At 39.0% G+C, this 19,792-nt stretch overlaps 2 protein-coding genes across 5 annotated transcripts in view; both read left to right on the top strand.

Annotated features, from left to right (window-relative positions):
• The first annotated feature begins 748 nt into the window (after positions 1–748).
• On the top strand, positions 749–19,377 carry rnf217 (ring finger protein 217). Of its 2 annotated transcripts, XM_028039678.1 has the most exons (7): positions 749–2,636; positions 9,705–9,926; positions 10,711–10,875; positions 11,232–11,329; positions 11,418–11,521; positions 13,415–13,486; positions 14,960–19,377. In XM_028039678.1, exons 1-7 carry the CDS (start codon positions 1,632–1,634, stop codon positions 15,046–15,048), a joined length of 1,755 nt encoding a protein of 584 aa, XP_027895479.1. In that variant the 5' UTR covers positions 749–1,631; the 3' UTR covers positions 15,049–19,377. The 2 variants fall into 2 exon arrangements, with proteins under 2 accessions (XP_027895479.1, XP_027895480.1); XM_028039679.1 differs by lacking the exon at positions 13,415–13,486.
• tpd52l1 (tpd52 like 1) overlaps positions 15,088–19,792 on the top strand; it is a 20,556-nt gene continuing 15,851 nt past the window's right edge. For 2 of the 3 annotated variants that reach the window (XM_028039684.1, XM_028039682.1), the window contains exon 1: positions 18,525–18,725. In XM_028039684.1, the coding sequence (XP_027895485.1) occupies positions 18,559–18,725 (167 nt within the window). In that variant the 5' untranslated portion in view covers positions 18,525–18,558. Of the gene's footprint in view, positions 18,726–19,792 lie in introns of all 3 variants that reach the window. The other variant, XM_028039683.1, reaches the window with a different exon arrangement.

Genomic DNA, 19,792 nt, shown 5'->3' with positions numbered 1-19,792 from the left:
CATAAATATAATCTTTTTCATCCAGATTTTGAATCTCAGTATGTGCAAGGGGTAATAAGGTGAGTGATTTCAAGAGAAAGTGACAGTGAACCATGAGTTTAAATGCTATATGCATAAAGCAAAATCTGCCTGCTTAAGAATGTTTAGTTGGCACAGAGTTGAGGAGGAGTCAATGTGATCTTTTCCTGTCAATAACGGCCCTGGACAGTAAGGGTCATCCTGATAAGAAGCCCCAGTGTCTCAAGTCAGAAATGTAAACACTCAAGGTTCCCAAGACAAGGAATAATTGCCAATGTGGCATTCACTTTTTATATAACTACATGAGAAACACTTTTAAATTTAAACTGACTTTGTGTAATGTCAGTTGATCTTGATCAAGCTTGAATTTATTCTAACAGTTTCATAAGAATATGTTCTTTATTAAAACACAATGACTGACTAGTCTTTTTAAATGGTTAACAGTTTATAAAAAATAATAATTGAACTTTGGAAAAGTAAAGAGCTGAGGAAACCTTGTGGCATTTTTAGTAGAGAAGCACCACTGAAAAATGGGACACGCACTACAGTTATCCATGCAAAGTAATAATAATCATGTTGTGCTATGCAAATGCTTTGTCTGTGCTCATGAAGATATAGATATCACATACAGCGCATGCCATATCTGAAACCCTCACAAGGTGATCAGGCAATCATCAAGTTTAAAAAAAAGAAAAAAGAGAGATGACACTAGTGCAAAAAGTTATTTACTCTGTCCTTATAACACACACCACATTTTACACCCTTCATCCCAATCAATTTGGAGGAACATTGTACCTCACAAGAATTGATTTTCTGCTAAATGTTTTTCTCCCAACGTGTGACTCCCAAAAAAATGTTTTTAGATTTTCCAGTATGTGGTAAGCAAGACGTGTAACAGTCCAGGGCACTCCAATAACTTAACAATCTTAATACAACTAAAACACAAACAGTATAAGAATAGGATTAAACAGAAATAAGCACTTCACTTCAGACAAATATAAGCAATTTTTGAAATCTTACATAGAAACCAGGCTAAATAAAATAAATTACACAGTAATAATTAATCAAAGGTTAAGATATTTCAAAGAGAAATGGTGAAGTAGACTTTTTTATTTACTGTTTTAAAACTTTTATCTACATTTAGCTGGATTGAAAATGTTACAAGGACCTGTAACATTTTCAATCCAATGCTGACATTTTTGCCCCCACTCCTACTAAATAAAATGTGTCCTGGAAGTAAAGAAACAACGAAGGAGCGTAGGAAGGAAAGAGGGGAAATGAGACAAACAAACAAAGAAGGGCAGAAGAGATTATATGAGGCAAAAAATGAAGAACACAGTTTTAAAATACTAAGGTCAGGTTTTGTACTTTTCCAGGTAACACTGTATCTCGTAGTTACTTTTCCTGATCTGATTCAGCTTTAGTCGTCTCTTGGTTGCAGCACCTCCTTTGGCCACTAGGTTTCCCATCGGCCTATCAACGCTCTCCTCGGCGCTTACGACAAAGTCGGGAAGCAGCAAGCTGCTCGCTTTGTTTTGTTTTGGTAGTAGGAGTTGGAGGAGCAGAGGAAGGCCGACAGACAGAAGTCCTCGTGGGGCAGACCTGCTCGCTAAATGGGGAGAGCTAAATCGGGGATGGAAGATGACGAACCGATAGCTGACGCCTGCGAGATGCCGAGCTTTATAAGCGATTTCGAAGAGGGAAGGGGGAAATTGTCCCGCAACCAGCCGACAGGAACTTCCATCACGGACGGTGAAGTTGAGGTGCCAGTAGGGGGCCTGAGCCGATCTGTCATCCGTTCAAACTCCCGCTTGTCCCTCGACGGAGGCGACGGGAGGACGTGGAAGAGGAGAGGCGAGGGAGAGAGGGATGCGGAGGGCAACAACAACAACAACTGCAACGGCGGAGGAGTCGGAGCAGCAGGGAGGAGGAGGAGGGCGAGCGCTGTGGAGGTGCTGAGGAGGAATTTCGGTGATACCAAGTCGCCCTCTCGCTGTTTCAGTGCAAAAAGTCGGATGCAGAGCGGAGTGGAACATGGAGCCGGCGGAGAAAGTGGTAATAACGACTGTAAGGACGTGGATGGAGCAGAATGTGGTGAGTGTCCAAAGTCGGACGTAGAGACGGGAGGAGCCGGTGATAAAAACGAGCTGCCTTCAAACGAGTTGACGACTTCAGATGTTACAGGAGTTAAATATTTAACGGTCAGAGAGAAGTGCCACCCTAAAACTGAAGACGACAGCAACGCTGTGACTTTAAGTGAGTCGCTTAGTGCCAAAGAGCACGTTTACTGTACGGTATACTGCATTGCCAACGAGACTCATCGGACAGATGCTGAAATCACGGACCGCTACGATGACGCTGTCACATCGGGCGAAACAGAAACAGACTTGGAGACCGTAACGGTGGGGGACCAGGGCACCGAACCGGTGCTGTACACGCTGGATGACCTGGTGGACCCGTTCGGGGACATATCCCACCGCCTGGATAGGGTGCAGGCCGGTGCGGAGAGTCACATAGAGGATTGCCGGGTGTGCCTGGAGGAGAAACCCATCGCATCCCTGCCCTGCTGCGGGAAGGCCTTGTGTGAGGAGTGTCTGAAAGTCTACGTCAGCTCCCTGGTTGGTGTTCTAGTAGTGGCGTTTATTTCTTGAGCCCATTATTCTGCACCCGGTCATACAAGTCCAGCTCAGTAAATTAAAATATAATCAGATACCTAACTCGTTTCTCACGGTCAAGTCAAAGAGTACAAGTATTTGTTGTGCTCAGGATGACTTATTAACAGATACAACTTTATTGTCCACCAAGGTGGAAATTTTCCTTCGGGTCTCCAACCGTAAAATGAAAAACATTCATATAGTCACAGTATCAACTATTTCTACATAGAATAAAACACTTTCCTTAAGGATTTTTTTTCCCGATGTATTGGTCACAAATGAAAACAAAACATTCATTTTCTTAAATAACATAAATGGGGACAAGGCCACTGAAATAGGATATTTAATACAGAAATACACAATAATTCAATAATGAGAAGGACTTTTGTGTAGCAGATAGTCACTGACACACTCCACAAGGAAGGAAAGCGGAAAAAGATGCCTTTTCACAGAGTACTTTATCCTAGCATATTAATAGAAAGTAGAGTGGAAGGAAAAAGTGTGGTTGAAAATGTGTACAAGTATCACAGGCATTGTGAAGCAAAGCCATTCATTATTTTTAGGGAGAGTCACAAGTTGTGAATTGCAGCTGGAGTCAGTGTTTTTTTTGTAGAGCCACTACACAAAGATGTATTCTGGATATGTGCTACTACCGCCTTGGGGTAAAGGCACTCCTGAACAAGTTATACAATTAAATGTTTTGCCTTGGGTGTGGAGATAAAGTACTGGACTGTTACTTAGTGGCCCAAACTTTTCTTTTCAGATGAAAGCAAATTTTGCATTCCATTTGGAAAGGAAGGTCATGGAGTCAGGAGGAACAGTGGAGAGTCACAGAATCTGACATTTTGTTGCATCTTAGTTGCGCCACATGCTTATCATCTCCATGCTGTGCTGATACAGCAGGTCCTGCACAAAGAGCATGTGTTTGCACACATTACTTATGTAAAATGCATTTTACATAAGTAATGTAAAATGCTTCTTGTATTTTACATTTTTTAAATTTTCAGAAGGCTGCTATTTTTGTTTTTAAAATACCCATTTAAACAAGTGGTCTTATGTAATATTGGAATTTTCTGAGAAAAAAGTATTTGGGATTTTCAAAAGCTGTAAAACAGAAACATCAAAATTTAAACTCTTGAAGTACATCAATTTGTGGAAAAATTAATGTACGTGACATATGAGTTTGCCTCTGGATTTTATTATCGCAACAATAATTTAATGATATTAGCATTTTTGGAACTGCGCCTGTCTACAAGTATTTATGTACCAGTACAATTACACAATATTGAGTTCATGAGAATAAGATAAGCTCACGATATTTTTTTTATCAACTTCAAAGACATACATTATTTTCTCTTATTTTTTGAGAATAGTATGAATGCATTCATTTTATTTTCAACAGTATTTTCAGACAGTGCTTCTAGAGTCCATAATCATTGTAGAATAATTCAGCCAAAGGGATTGTAATACAGCGCAGCAGGCCTGACTTATCGATGTAACTTCAGGTTCTATTCTAGACTTTGGTTACTTCACTTCCTACATACAGTGTGGTCATTTATGCAGGAAACCTAATATGCTCTGGGGCAGGCTAGGTTTCCAGATTAGAGGTCAAGAGCATTACGCACATCTCTCAATCAATACGCTGTGAGCAGTGAAAGGTGAAAGAGATGATAATGCAAAAAACAAAATTTCCCTTTTTGTTCTCAAAGAGTTATTGGGTCTATAAGCAGAGCTCATTACTATGTAGCTAAAACAGAGACCAGTTCCTCTGAAGTTTGGTACTGTTAGAAGCTGAAGATCAAGAAGTAAAATCAAGGACTTTATACTGTTAAAATTTCTATTTCTGGACATATCTATATTTATCTAAATTTAAAAGTAGAACGTGTCATACTCTTCAAATGGTGGTCTTTGTACATTTGTGTTAAAATCACAAATCACCTATAACACCTTTTATGTGACACTGCAGAAACTGAACTTAGACATTTATCATATCCCCACCAACTCAAATGAGTCATTTTTACCTTAAAACATTGCTGCACAAATAACACAGTGGCACCTGCAGTGTGTAAAGTAAACAACAACAAAAAAAACATGCAAATACAAAACATTAGACACATTCATGCTTGGATCATTTGACTGCAGTATTAGTATGTTTTTTATTATGTGTATTTGTTAGCTTTTCATGTTGATTACTTCCTCCACGCTTCTCCTTTGTGATTGGTCCTTTCTTTGCCAGCTGCTCCTGTTTTCCAAGCACACATCCCTGTGTTGTCCTGCAGCATAGACGGCTAGCTTGGCGATTCATCTGAAAACACAGTTTTCAATGTTAGGGTTAGTTACGGTGGATCTTTTAAGAAAAACCTGAACATGTTGAACCTGCGATGTTGAATAGGAACTGTGTTTGATCTATTTTTGAATCTAGCCTCAATTTAAGATTATATCTATGCCAATAAAACATTAAAGAAGATTGCTTAAATTGTGTTCTGGTAAGAGTAGAGTAATGCTGTCCCAATTTGTTTAAAAATAATAAGGTATTCCTTAAATTAGCACCAAATGAAAATCTTATTAACAGAGCGACGCACTGGTTGAGCCATATTGTCCATATCCATATTGTGATGGGTTCTGATGGCGGTTGAGCATCTGCTCCTGGATAGGTATGGAAAAGGAGGGTTGCTGTCGCCTATCTTAGATACAGTCACTTCTGAGAAGTATCCAGCAGCTGGTTGATGAGTCTTAGAGCACGTTCTTTTTTGTCACGCTTTCATACGCCATATTTAGCATCCCAGAGGCATTTGAGTCCGGCCTCCAGTTTTGGGAAATTCACCAGAAGCTGACCCCACTTGTTTAAAATACTTAATAGAATATCTAGATTAAGAGGTCGACCTAAGATGTTCACTATTAACTAACAAGCGGAGGACTGTGTTATGAAATGTTAACTAAGAAGTTAGAAGTCAGCACCTGAAGGTCTCTTTGTCTTGTGACAAATACATATTTTGTGAATCTAGGTCAAGACACCAGAAGAAGCTCAAACAGTTTATATAACAGCCGACTTTGGAAACTGTGGAGCGTATTCAGATCCTGGCTCCAAATGGTTTGCTTTTATTCTGAAGTACATCATCTGATGCTGTTAACACTTTAACAAAGCGACAGATGAGGGCCCATCCTCTTCTAGATTACTTCCTAAAGACACGTCTTCTTTGTAGATGCCGGGAATATTTTTGTTGGCACACCAGCAGAACTATTTTTCCAGTAATTTAGTGTGATAAATCAAGCATATTTATAACCGACAGGTGAAAATTCACTTCCTTTAATAAGCATTTTACAGAAGAATCAGAATCTGCTCTTACTTTAGACCTCTTTGGATGGATTATTTTTGTTCTTAAAGCCTCCTTCCTGTCATGAGATGGTATCTTCTAAACACTTTCCCTGGTTCAATAAACATTTATGCAGCTTCCCAGATCACTCAGGCCGCATGGAAGTTGCAACCGTTGCTCTAATCTGCTTTAATCTGTTTATGTAAAACTATTTAATCAGTCATTTGAAGTAGATTTTGTCTGCTGTTGTGCTACTTTGATAACAGGTCGTGAATAATAGTACAGTCACAGCCAAAGGTGCACCATCTGATAAGCAAGCCAAACATGAAAATGGTCATGAAAAAACTTGCCTGGAGGCAGTGTTCTTATTCTGGTGAATGGACTGCGGGCTGATTTTAGCACACAGGCCTGGTGTCGAGCATATAGAGTAAGCATTATGTCAGAGAGGGTTGGTGGAGAAGGGGTCGTGCTGGTTTAGCTCCAAAACCATGTTTCAACAGTGATTAAAGTTGCAAAATACTTGCTATTTTTTAGCCACTTCGTAACGGTGGAAAATTTTTAGCGAATACATATTCAGTAATATCTTACCACACAACAAATTGCTCATTATCAGTGGTTATCAAGCAAAGATGAAGCCAAGTGAAAAAAGAAAACTATGTGGAAAATTTTTTTACCTACTGTCACAGCCAGACCCAATTGATCAGATGAATTTGCCATCAACAATTACATCAAATGCAGAAGCTTTAACAGTTTGCTTCTTTGGCGCATACTGTGTATGGTAACACAGTTTTAAAATGGAAAATCATCCGAATTAACATAAGAGATTTTTTCTAACCACTAAAATCAGTCAGTTGCATCATTCCCAAGGAATTTCTAGTTTATTATTCTGGAGTTAGACAGATTATTAACTACAGGCAATCTTTTAATACAGCTATCAGTCTTTTAAAAGCAGACATCCCATTAAATCCATACCAAAGCCCAGATAAAGTGAAAAAATGCCACAAGTGCTTAATTTTAGACTGTAAGGCACATTAAATGTTACAGTTCATCACAATACAATAACAAAGACTGGAGAATACATTCCTGTTTAAGATGAGATAAAACTATCTTTTTCTTATCCAAAGAAAATTTTACCTGGTGCAGGCACTTAGGTACAAAATCCATAACCATTAACTACATTTGCATTTAGAACCAAGGTTTGCGCATAATATCAAATGTTTACCTTTTTTTAGCAACTATGAGCTCGACTGTGTAATATCCTAAACAAACCTCCCAACAGAAGTGTTGCAATGGCCCAGTCAAAGTCAAAACCACAGAAATGCTGTGTCGGAACTAAAGAGAACTAGTCATAAACAGATACTTGAGAAACTCGATGTACCAAATAAGTTTGGGACAAAATTCCTCCCTAATGGGGGTGAACTGATGAAGTCATGCAGAAAACAGCAGCTTGAAACTATGACTGCTAAAGGTTAACGTTAAGACCTGCTGAATTCTTGGAGGCGATTGATTTCCACTCGCAGCTTTTTGTTTTGAGCTTTGCTTTTGTTCAATAAATAATCCTAATGGGAAATATGTTGTGTAAGGTTGGGGTTGGATTTAGCTAAAAATAACTCAGCTCCATTCTTGTGTGAAATGAGAGGCTACGAGAGGGGTCACTGTAGGTTAAATGTCAATTTTATTTAACATCGGATCAAGCAGAGCCCTGTTGGAAGTCGCACAATAAAAATGCCTTTCCAGGAATCAGAATCTATTTCAGGAGTCAAACGGATCTTATCGATATTTCTGGTTGCAGCATATTATGTTGACCTAGTTTGATTCATGCCGTTGATGCAAAATATTTAGCACCCGTTATCTAAGGCTGAACACATTCGGCCTCATATCACACTGTCCACACAATAATGTGGCGCGTGTTTGTGAGAAGAAACCCGTCGAACCAGTCCCACCAGGCAGTGCCCTGTTGTATTTGAAAACAAACGACACGGCTTTCAGGCCTGCAAGGATAGAGGTTCATAGTCAGTAAATGGTGCTTATTATGTGCATGAGCTTGCATGTGTGTGTGTATGTGTGTGTCTCTCTGTGTGTATGTACTTATGCACAGGTTCCAAAGCAAACATTTAGCATGGCTCCATGAAAGGCTGCAGGTATTTTCTGAGAACCACAATCTCCAGGGGGCTTGATGGACAAGTGTAAGAAGCCAGGCAGGTTGATAAAAAAGAATATCATTCACAAAAAAAAGAATGGACATAGGAATGATTAGATCCTCTAAGATGGATAAAAGGCAGCAGGGCAGTAAGTGATAAAGGACTGATGAAGACCTGATTCCCCTACTTTTGATCTTCACTGTTGGGTCATAGGATAAGATTACTGTTCCTTGCTAATATCAGGTTTGGTAAGTTGATTTGCAGTGGTACCATGCTTTTTCAATTTTTGGAAGATGGGATTTCAGGATAGTCTTTAAGATTTTAGTTTGAGATATTGATCTGGTGTGTTGTTTTTATTTTAATGATGCCGTTTGTCCACCAGAGTTCTGTAAAGGTGCATTCACATCAGTCCTATTTAGTTTGCTTTAATCAAACTCTAGGTAGACTGCCTAGAAAATCTATTTTGTTTGGGGATGTGTTAATGCGCAATCAAACTCTAATTTGGTCCAAACAAAAAACTGTGGTCTGACTACAAATCTAGGTCTCAGTTCGATTAAAGTGAACTCTGTTGCTGTTCGAATGCACGTTTGAATGCCAAACGGGTGAAGACCACTCCAAAAACAGGAAGTGGACTATGGCAGAGGGCATAATGAGTAAAAACAACCAAAGCAAACATGAGTCTGGCTCTAAGAAGAGAAATGGTTTGTGGTCTTCTACCAATGTCTAAACAGAAATCCTACAACCATTGACATCTGACACTTCTCTATTTTTGCTTAGATTTCATGAAGAAGGAAATTGTGCTCTTTTCTTCTTCTGAGATTCCTGTGTTGTTTTCTAAAGTAGTTCTTGATGCAGTGGCACCGCAGGGTTTTGGGTTTTTGGTTGATTTGCTCCAGCTGAAAACAAATGTTGCAATTTTGGTCATCAATCGAACTGCAGCTTTCGGCCTATCAGGCGTGGAAGCACCTAAGAAACCTCTGAGGCCTTCACAGAACAATTACACACAGTCGTATTAATAATTAGGCAATCTCTGTAAATTATTTTTTTTGGATTCAGTTTTAGATTTAGATTTTTTTTAGGGGTCTCATAATACAAAAGTACACACGTATGGAAAAATTATGCATCAAACTCCACTTGGTGCTGATAATCTCATGAAAAATGAAAAAAAAAAAAGTTAAAAAGTTCTAGTGGTATGAATAGTTTTTTATACCTGTGCCTGTCTGACTATAATATTTATCAACTCCAGTGCATTAAATTATTAAAAATAATAATTCCAGCAGATTTTGTAGTAAAGCACACTAAAACATCAAACCTCACATTTGTGTATTTTTATCTTCCACGCTGTTTCATTCACCATGCCACTTATCTACTTTGCACTCCTATTCTGGGGTAAATTATTCACTAGGTTTTGTGAATTCATTCAGCATGGAGAAGCTTCCTAGTCAGACAACCCCACAGTGGCCAAACCTTCACACTCATACACTGGAGAACAGCTGATGCTGCAGAAAAGAACAGACGTGTTGCTTCTCATTGAAATTTGCAGCTCATTTTTTTTATTATTATTTTATTTATTTCAGGTGAAGGAGGGCAATGTTGTCATCAACTGTCCAATCACGGAGTGTACGGGCACCCTGGAGGAGGGATTAATAATTTCCCACTTGAGCAGGGAAGGGGTGGTAAAGTACCGCTACTTTTTGCAGCTAAGTCAGCTGGACTCGAGCACAAAACCCTGTCCCCAGTGCAGCCACTTCACCTCTCTGAAGGAAAGCAGCACAAACCGCAACGACCACAAATACAAGGTAAGATTGCACGCTCGCCTTTGACTGCTAAATAGAGAAAAAACAAGCAAGAAGGTATGTCTGCGTTCAGAGACCTGTGCGGCAGGCTTTTGTCACTTCTAACGGTCACCAGGAAATGACTCCAGTGGATTTGATTGTGTTTCTGTCCACATCAGGCATTAACATACATTGACAGGTCTGTTTTTCCGGTCTAATTGCCAGTTAGCTTGCATTTCCACCTGCCTCCAATGCCACTTGTTGTCACTTGTGTGCTGCATGTGAGCAACAAACAGGATATCAGTGTATCTAATATATGGTTTCAATCTAATATCTTAGTAAGCAAGGTAGCAAAACCCAGAAATCTCTTTCTTGAGGATGTTAAAACATTCTGTGGATGAGGTGATGCATAGTTAGGGAGTTTCAGATCTGCAATGTGATCTCCACCCAGTGGGACTTGACTATCCTGATTAGCTCCCTTGAATCACCTCCATTAACCAATGCAGATGAGCAGCAACTCCCATGTGATGACTTCATCTCTAAGCCCAAGACTAAATACCCTACAAGAAAGTTCGTTGGATCTGCTTGTGCCGGGACTTTGCTCTGCCATTTAATGATCAATATATCAACACTAAAAGTGAGCACTGGGATGTCAAAGAATGAAAGAAACTATAAGTAACCACCTCTAGGTGTATCATAATTATAATGTGCTTGGTTGTTTTCAATGACTTCCCTTCTGTTGTAATCCCTTTCAGTACAACCATTTGTCTCTTTAAAATTGTTTCATCGTCCTGCTTTCCTGCCGTAGATCCAGTGCATCAGCTGCCAGTTTGTGTGGTGTTTTAAATGCCACGCGCCCTGGCATGATGGAATCAAGTGTCGCGACTACATTCAAGGGGACAAGCTGCTACGAACCTGGGCGAGTGTCATCGAGCATGGGCAGAGGAACGCCCAGAAGTGTCCACGGTGCAAGGTAATAGCTCAGAGCAGTGTTTTGGGTTGTAGCTCTCATGCTGATTTTGCATGGTAGGCTGGATCCGGCTGCCGCATCGGTTGGGAAGTTGATTGATGAAACGTGGGAGTGATATAGAACGAACGAATCATTAAAGGTTTGGAAGCATGAAAACTGGGATGGGATGATGGATGAACTGCTGGTGGGAGGAGCACATGTGGAACAGATGAGTAACGATGCACACATGGGTCTCCTACGTCGAAAATCGGATTCTGCTGCATTAGAGTTATGGTATTATCTGTACAGCATCTTGTCTCTTGATTCAAATTTGGTTAAGTAGGTTTTTTTTTTTTTTTTTATTCGTATCTTCTCTTTAGATCCACATCCAGCGAACAGAGGGATGTGATCACATGGCCTGTTCCCAGTGTGGCACTAACTTCTGTTACCGCTGTGGAGAGCGTTACCGAAGCCTCAGGTTCCATTCTCTCTGCTGCTTTTCACTCTGGCTGCTCCCTTTGTCCGTTATCCACTTTCTGAGTCCATCTTTCGCGATCTTGCGACAGATTCTTCGGGGACCACAATTCCAACCTCAGTGTGTTTGGCTGCAAGTACCGATTCTTCCCTGATAGGCCCCATGTCAGGCGGCTACTTAGAGGCTCTGTCTTTGGTGAGTATTTATTTTGCTATTTTAAACTCTTCGTTGCTCTTGTCAACTACAACTACACAAATAGTTTATTGAAATTTTTCTCAGGTCATACACCATAATAAACCCACTCCTCTTTACCCAGTCAAATCGGGAGAGGGCTGTAATCATAAAAAATAAAAAAATTTGCTCATAGAATTTCAACCCCTACATTTACATAGACAAAACAAAGGGACACATGGCACTTTTTTTTTTTTGCGTTTAATCTTTTTCTGGTATTTCATAGAATTGCATTTTTAAACTGTATAATAAGTGTTACTTTTTAGTTATTGCTACAGAAGCTTTTCACAGCAGTGTGCAGGAATTTTGTCTCATTCTTTGTGACGGAATTAGAATAACTGAGTCAGGTTAGGAAGCTCTGTTGAATTGAATTATATTTATATTGGTATGGACATTATTTTGGTATGGACATTTTCACACATATCATACACTTTACTGCTAACTAAAAAGCTAGCTACACTAAATGTAATGTAAAATATGATTCATAAACATTAGCTCGGCTTACTCTGAAGTGCAATACCAACTTGATTTTTAACAGAAGCTAATGCTAAACACTAAATTCAACTATATTGATAATCACCATGTGACAGGGACGCAACATCTTCTACAGCATAGCTTATCACCCTCAACAGGGTCAAATTGTTATTGCACATATGTCTGTGTTTGCACTTCAGGAAATAATTATTTGGAACTGATGTTTTGCTCATTGTTTCAGTTCTATAGTTGAGTATTGCTAGCGTTAACTTTGTTGCTGATTTTGCATAATTGACCTCTGTAGGGCATCGGTTGAAAAGGTTGAACCAACAGTGGATGAAAACTTGTAAAAGTAACAGTCCCATAATTGTTTTATTTATTTGATAAATAAAACATCATCATGTAAAGTGTAGTGCATGTACTAAATATCTGATTTCAGTTGTAAATGACCTGCAACCTCACGCAAAGTCACACTGGCATTGAAGTTAAACGTTTCTCCAGCCACTGCCAAAAGCCACTGAGCTGAACGTCTTATGATCCTGTGCTGAAAGCAAGCAGATAAACAAATTGTTTTTAGCAATTAGCATGTCTTTGCTCAAGCTGATCAAGGCCGATTCTAGTCACCAGTCGTGCAATCTGGTCTTTCTTACTGCCCATAATTTACAGAAAACATAGAAACCTATGTTGTATATTCTTTAAAATACACAAACAATCTGACAGTCGGACAATCTTGCAACATAGTAGATAGGGTAAAATCTGTCTGCAACAATATTATTTAAATAAAGCCCAAAGTTTTAGCAGCATAGAGTACATTTACCTTACTTTAATGGTATGTTCGCCCATTTTTTCATACTTAACACAATTTTGTCTTAATCTATTAGATTTAGCGCAATAGTTATAAGTATGCAAATGTATATCAAATATATCAGATCAGAACTTTGCCAATATTGATTTAAACATTACTTTAAACCTTCAACTATCGTTTGACTTGCCTTTTGTGGCATGTCTTGCCGGTTTTTAATGAAAACAATGTGACATTTTGCTTTAAAGTTCTCAGATATAACTTGTGTTCCTCACTGCACCACCCGCATAGCTTTCTGTCCTGAACCAGAGAAGATCTTGCTTGATTCTGTCTTAGTTATGATAATTAACAGTTATCAGATCTTTGAAGCAGCGAGACTCGGAGAAGCTGGAATCCTGACACGATTTTCTTGAACTCTCCAAGAAAAATGCACAGTTATCTCAGCGGGTGGCCGCCAGTTTTACCCCATAACAGGAGTCATTTGCACATTGCAGCTCTGATTTTGGATTTAATGAGAAGGCAGAGCCTTTTGTTGGTGTTGCAGTAACCTTGTTTCCTTTCTCCTTCTTCTCTCTTTGCAGCTGCTAAATCGCTGTTAGCTCCGCTGGTCTTCGTGCTGATGATAGTAGTCGGAGCTCTCGCTCTGGTGATAGGTAACACAGCTGCACACATGAACACACGTGCACCGGCCAAACACTTCCTCGCTAAATGCCTCATGTGACTAAGAGAAGCATAACGCTTTCTTAGTGTAGCAAAGCAGCTGCTCTGCACAGGGGAGGCTGAAGTTGTAGATTCAAACTGCAACTAGCCTCTGATGACGATGGTTTCCTTGGGTTGCATTTACATCATCATCGACAGAGATGACACTGACTCATTCGTCGGGGTGCACTGGGAGCTATCTATGCTTCAGGTGAACTGTAATTAGTGTTAATCTTTTTACTCTGTTGGTAAATCTGACAGATGATCTTCTGAACACTAATGTGCTTTGATAGAAGATTTATATTTGCTTTAATCCAATCAGTTTTGCGCTGCTGTCTTTCTACTTTTCAGCTCAATTAATTTTTCGTCTGCGGGATAATCATGAGTGTGGAATAACCAAATTAATACCTTATAATTACATGTTCATGTCATTTAAAAAACGTGTATCTTTATATTCCTATATATGGTGCGGCTGGGAAAGTATTTGCCCCAATTATACGTATCACACATAAAATTAATACCTAACCAGTCCTAAAAATTATGATTTGATTTATTTTAAACAACTTTTAACTATGCTAAGCTTTCCAAACCAACCTGGTGTTGTGAGGTCACTTAAAAGAACATGTCTGACAACATGAAAATCTCAAAAAGCAACATATCATGGCACACCAGAATTCAAGAGCAGATTCCAGTCAGACAGGAAAGGGCGACAAAACTATTCCCGAGGTTTTGAAACTTGGAAATAGATCCATTATCCACAAATGGAGAATATGTGGAACGTCGATAAACCATCTCAGGAGTGGCCAGCCTGTAAGAATTACTCCCAGAGAGCATTGATAACTCATCCAGGAGGTCACAAAAGAACCCAGAACAACACCCGACCTCACTTTCCTCAGTTTAGGTCAGTGTTCATGATTCAGCAGTAAGAAAGCGCGAAAGATTTCCAAGGAGAAAACCACAGCTGACCAAAACAGCTGTGGTTTTGGCTCATCTTAAATTTGCTGGAGACATCTAGATCATCCCCAAGACTTGAGAAAATATTTCCCGCCAACTCACGAGACAAAAGTGCATCCTGTTAAAAACTAAACTAAGCTAAAACAGCATTTCAGAAGTCGAAAATAAAAACATAAAGTCAAACATGGTGGTGGCAGTGTGATGGTGTGGAGCGCTGTACCATAAAATCCTGAAGGAGATTGTCCAGCCATCAGTTTGTGACCCAAATCTCAAACCCCCTTCGGTTATGCAGCCGTTTCGATTTGGGTAGTTTTTTTTTTTTCTCTTAATAAAGTAAATCGTCATTTAAAAACTAACTTTTGTATTTCATCAGTCTGATATTAAAAACAGAAGAATTTTTTTAGAAGGCAAAGGCTTTTTCACACCATATCTATACTAATTGGAAAATGGCAATTCTCTTCCATTCTCTGTAGGTTTGTTCATTTTCCCCGTCTACTACTTTTGTAAAAAGAGGAAGAAGGAGCAGGAGCAGCAAACCCGAGGCTCCGGGCGCTGGATCTAGCCCCCTCTTTTCCGAGAAAAGGCCGACACCCACATCTCCTCAGGGACAGATGCGCCAGCCGAGAAAACTCAGAAGAGTCAGACTTCACAAAACACACACGGGCTGTTGGAGTGGTACTTTCTTGGAGCGGAGTGAGCCCTTGACAATTGCACACCAACACATGGAGTTTATTTATATTGCATGAGACCGCTGTTGAAATATGAAGGCTGGATGTCGAAGCAGAAGAGCAACCCAAATCTATTTGGACTGAATTATGAGGCAACAAGAGCATTGTCACATAGTAAAGAAAGAATTGTGGTCAGGTTATAGCACACGCTCTCCACGTTTGTTTTTATTATTATTATTTTGCCTCAGATTTAATGACAAATAACACAATCCAAATCGAAAAACGAAGTTTTTATGTTTGAAGGAGGCTTTGGGGAGTTTTGGATAAACAAACTTTCCATACACTCTTCATGGGGATAAATGCCGTCATTAATTCTGGGCTTTGAAAACGCATTTGTAGAGTTCTCAGGTTGTGAAGCAGCCCAACTATTGGCTTAATTCTGGCCCTTTTTTTCATATCAGGAAAAGGTTTTATAATCAGATGAGGCAGAGACTGAGCTGTCCGGTCTTAATTATAAGAAGGGTCTTTGGAGAATTCAGGATGAGGCTTGTAAACCTCTGGACTGGTAAAAGAACAATTCACAATCATTATTAAAGGCCTATCATTAATATTACATGCAGGACAGTGACGATTGTATGTAAACGTCTGACCAGAGCCGTTGGAGAGCAGCAGATACAGGACAGACAAGTTATTCTCAATGCGCTTCTTCATTTTTCGCTAATCTAGTCAGGACCGAAAAGTTTTCACTGCGATTTTGAGTCTCACACTCAGGAAGATGATGTGAAAAAAAATCTAGTGATACATGAGATAAATTTGGATCATAATTTCTCGCTATAAGGTCTGAAAATCAGTCGGGTGTGTGCCCCCAGTTCTAGAAATTGAGGTTGAGTCCTAATGAAACGCTGAAAGCAGCAACCCCCTTCCGCCTGGTTTGTGTTCTGACACTCCGTCTGTCTTTCCATCCCTGTTTTTGGCTCTGATACCAGACGTCATCCATTCTCCGCCTGCTTTCCGTGTCATCAAAAACAGCTACCAAAAAAAAAAAAGGCAGCTGTGCCAAAACAAAATGCTGAATGTGGTGCAACATACAATTGATCTGGTCGCCGTGTTGTTTTGTTATCTTTTAGGGTTTAGCATGTTTTGTACTGTTGCTCTCCTGCCATCCCATTCATGCTGTCTGAATTTTTTCACATTTTCTCATGTTACCAAACATTAAGGAAAAGAAAATGATAGATGGTTGTAGTTTAACAAAAAAAAACTTGTGAAAGGTGTGACATGCATTTAAAGTCTACTTTATCAGGCTGTAATACAACAGATTGTCTTCAGTCAGAGGCTTCTTCCGATCTGCTGTAATACAGACTGCTTCAAGAGATCCTTCCTGCCCACAGCCATCATCATCTACAATAAATCTCTGGAGAAACATAGATAATATGAGTCATAACATTCATTTTTCTTTTGAAATTAATTATTTTATTTATATTAATTGACACTGTATTTTACTTAGTGGTATCAGACTGAATGGGCTAAAAGCAAATGTCTGACGCCTTTTTCAGATTTTTTTTATACATTGCTGTCTTCTTAACTCAAACTCGGCTACCAGATGCTTGGTGCGGGTCTATCCCATAAAATCAAAATAATTTAGCTTGACAAAATGTTAAAAAGTTCAATGGTTCTGTAGTTATAGCTGTGCCTCCTGGGGAGACAAACTTAAAGGGCGAAATGTCAGTTTAGTGCAGATGAAAAAGTGCAGAGAATGATTTAAAAAAAAAAAATACTGCCCTTTCTATTTACCTTGTGCAGCCTGGGTAGTGCTTTATCAATGAGTTCAACAGGGTTTTGTATAGCGTTATTATTTCTAAGATAGTCAGATTTCATAGTTTATAAGATGTGATCCAGAAGGACTGGTTCTTTTTATGAACCTGAAATATTTTTTTTTAACTTTGAAGGAAGAATGTAAGTCTCTGCCAGGGAATCGATTTCGAAAGGTTTAAAGGTCAGTTGACGGACTCCTATTGCAAGCTTCTCTCTGAATTTTAAGGAAGTTTTATTATTATTAAAAAAAAAGAAAGGTTAACCATCTTTATGCTCCTAAGCTTTGGGTTTCTATGAACACCAAATTTGGAGTTATTCATGCCTATCCTTTTAACGATCTGCTTTTGTTTCCTTGCTCTTTCACGTGGAATTCACAAAAGAAAGCTGAAAATTGATGGCCGAGTTGTGTCACTGCACCTGTAAATCTGTAAATGTCGCAGCGCTGAATCTACACTCAAGGATTAATGACATCAATTTAAGAAGAAAAGACAGGATTTATCTTTGTGCTTGTCAAACATTTGTCAGTAAAAAAAAAAGCTTTTAGTTGAGCTTTATCCCAGGGACATGACACATTTTCTACATCTGGAGTGTTAAGAAGTGTCAAATAAAGTTACACTGTAATAATAGAGTTCACAACGTACACTCGCATTATATCCCTGCACATTCCTTTTGTGTAGTTTTTAGTAGTCCTATAGGTTTGGGTTGAATCCTCTCTCAGGGAGTTTGTTTTGTGTTCACTGGACCCAGATCCCAACCCGGACATTAGCTGTGCCAAAGAAATTGCTGAACAGCACCGTGGACTCTGAATGCTTCCTGGTAGGCTTGCCAGCTGCTGCCGCGCTAAACATATTGGATTCCAGGAAGCAAAGTGCACTGCAGCTTCAAAAGGAGATCAGAGTTGTGTTTTAGTGTTGCCAACGCTGACTCTCTCTCCCAGCCTGACTCAGCTGGATTGTGAACTCTTTGTTGGGGGTGAGAGGGATGAAATCCATGATTGAAAAGCAGAATAATAAAAGCAGGCATACGTGTTCGCAAGACATAAATTGGAAACTGTACAACCCTCATTCCCATGTACCTTAATAACAATCACACTGCTCCACTAGTTCTGCACTGTCATGTTTCACAGCTGCTTTTAAAGATATTATTTATAATGAACATGTGCATCTAAAACTGTCCCCCATTAGATAAACATTATTGTAATTTTCTAGATTCTTTCTGCAGAGTCAATGACATTGTTTTATTTTGTTGTTGTTTTTTTCAGTGCCATTTTACCAGAAGGTTGTCCTTTACAGCGCCTTACAAAAGTTCCCTTACCAAATTTTTACAATGTATTTTACTGGGAATTCCTGTGAAGACATCTTCATAAAATCTTAAATGAAATACACAAAGGTATAGAGTAGCATGAGAAAAAAGTTTGAGAGGTATGAAAACTTTTGCAACAGACCTTATTTTGACTTTCCCCACCTTTTGAAATTATAATTGTGCTAACTTGGCTTGTTACCAGAAAGTTTTCTGTAAAATGGACGTGAAATTTGAGGAACAAAACCTACTTCCTTGGATAATATTTCTCTACGTGATTGATATTGCATTTTATGATAACGTTTTTCCTTTGTTTTGTCATAGTTGATACAAATGAATCAGGTTATGTGATAGCAGGGCTGCTGAGATGCATGTGTATATATTTTCCCAGTAAAACTACAATGTCTGGCATAAACGTCGCCATGGCTGGAGATCAGATTTTGAAGATGTGTTTTAGAGAGTTGCAGAATGTATCACACCCTGGCCTTTTATTTTGTATTTATTAAGCCTTCATCCTCAACGAATTAATATAGTCATGCATAAAAACATGATAAAAAATTATCTGAAAATTATCTGCTCAGTAATCAAAGGCAATAAGTTTAGGTGTGATGTCCCAAAACCACAATCCGGGGTGTAGCCTACATCCAAAACCTGCCTGTAAATTTGCACGTCACTTTATTTTGGCTCATGTTTTCCTAACTTGTACTTTGAGCCCTGCCTCAAACATTAGTTGGTCTGTGAAGGAGGAAGTGTTGCAGAAAAATGTGTTGCTTTCAGTTAATTAAATGTCTGCATATGGAGCTGTAAGACCTTAGAAGATGTTGTGACTGCTAAACCGGTGAAGGTGGATTGATCAGTAATCTCAGGATGGGATTCCACCTCTTGGACATGCAAATCTGTTGGAACAATAGCAGTGTGTTTATATGTATATGTCAATGTTTTTTTCCAGGTATCTCTTTACAAAGACATGTTAAAGATAACTTCCCCCTCCCCCTCCCAAACGCTGCCACTGTCGAAGATTATCTGCTGATATTACTGTTGCTAACTTAGCAAAGGCACAAACACACTTTTATCAAAGAATCTGAAGGACAATAAACAAAATGCCAAATGTGGTTGTGGGATTTTTTTTTGTTGTTGTTTTTTTTGCCTTGATTGACAAGACTTTAATATCTCTCCGGTCACAGTTGTGATTGCATTTTTACGTCAGTAGGGGTCATAATTGTACATTTTTACTGAGCACCGCAATTACAGTTAGGCTGAAAATGCAAAAACAATGTCTAAAAAATATTTTATGTTAGTAAAAATTAAGAGTTAACATGAACTAGTTTATAGATTTGGCTGAAAATATTTAGGTTTTGGTGAACCATGAATGTGAAGGAATTTAGTTTTACTGGAGTTAACTGAGTTTAGAGCTAGTTTTTGTTAAGGATAATTTGGTATAGCACTGTGAATAAGATGATAATAAAATGTTTTTAGGAAGAATAACTTTTGAGATATTGAAAATTGTGGGTTATATATTGGAGCAAA

The sequence above is a fragment of the Xiphophorus couchianus genome, chromosome 15, assembly GCF_001444195.1.
Source record: "Xiphophorus couchianus chromosome 15, X_couchianus-1.0, whole genome shotgun sequence".
Taxonomy (NCBI): Eukaryota; Metazoa; Chordata; class Actinopteri; order Cyprinodontiformes; family Poeciliidae; genus Xiphophorus; species Xiphophorus couchianus.
This window is presented reverse-complemented; position numbering and strand designations above follow the sequence as displayed.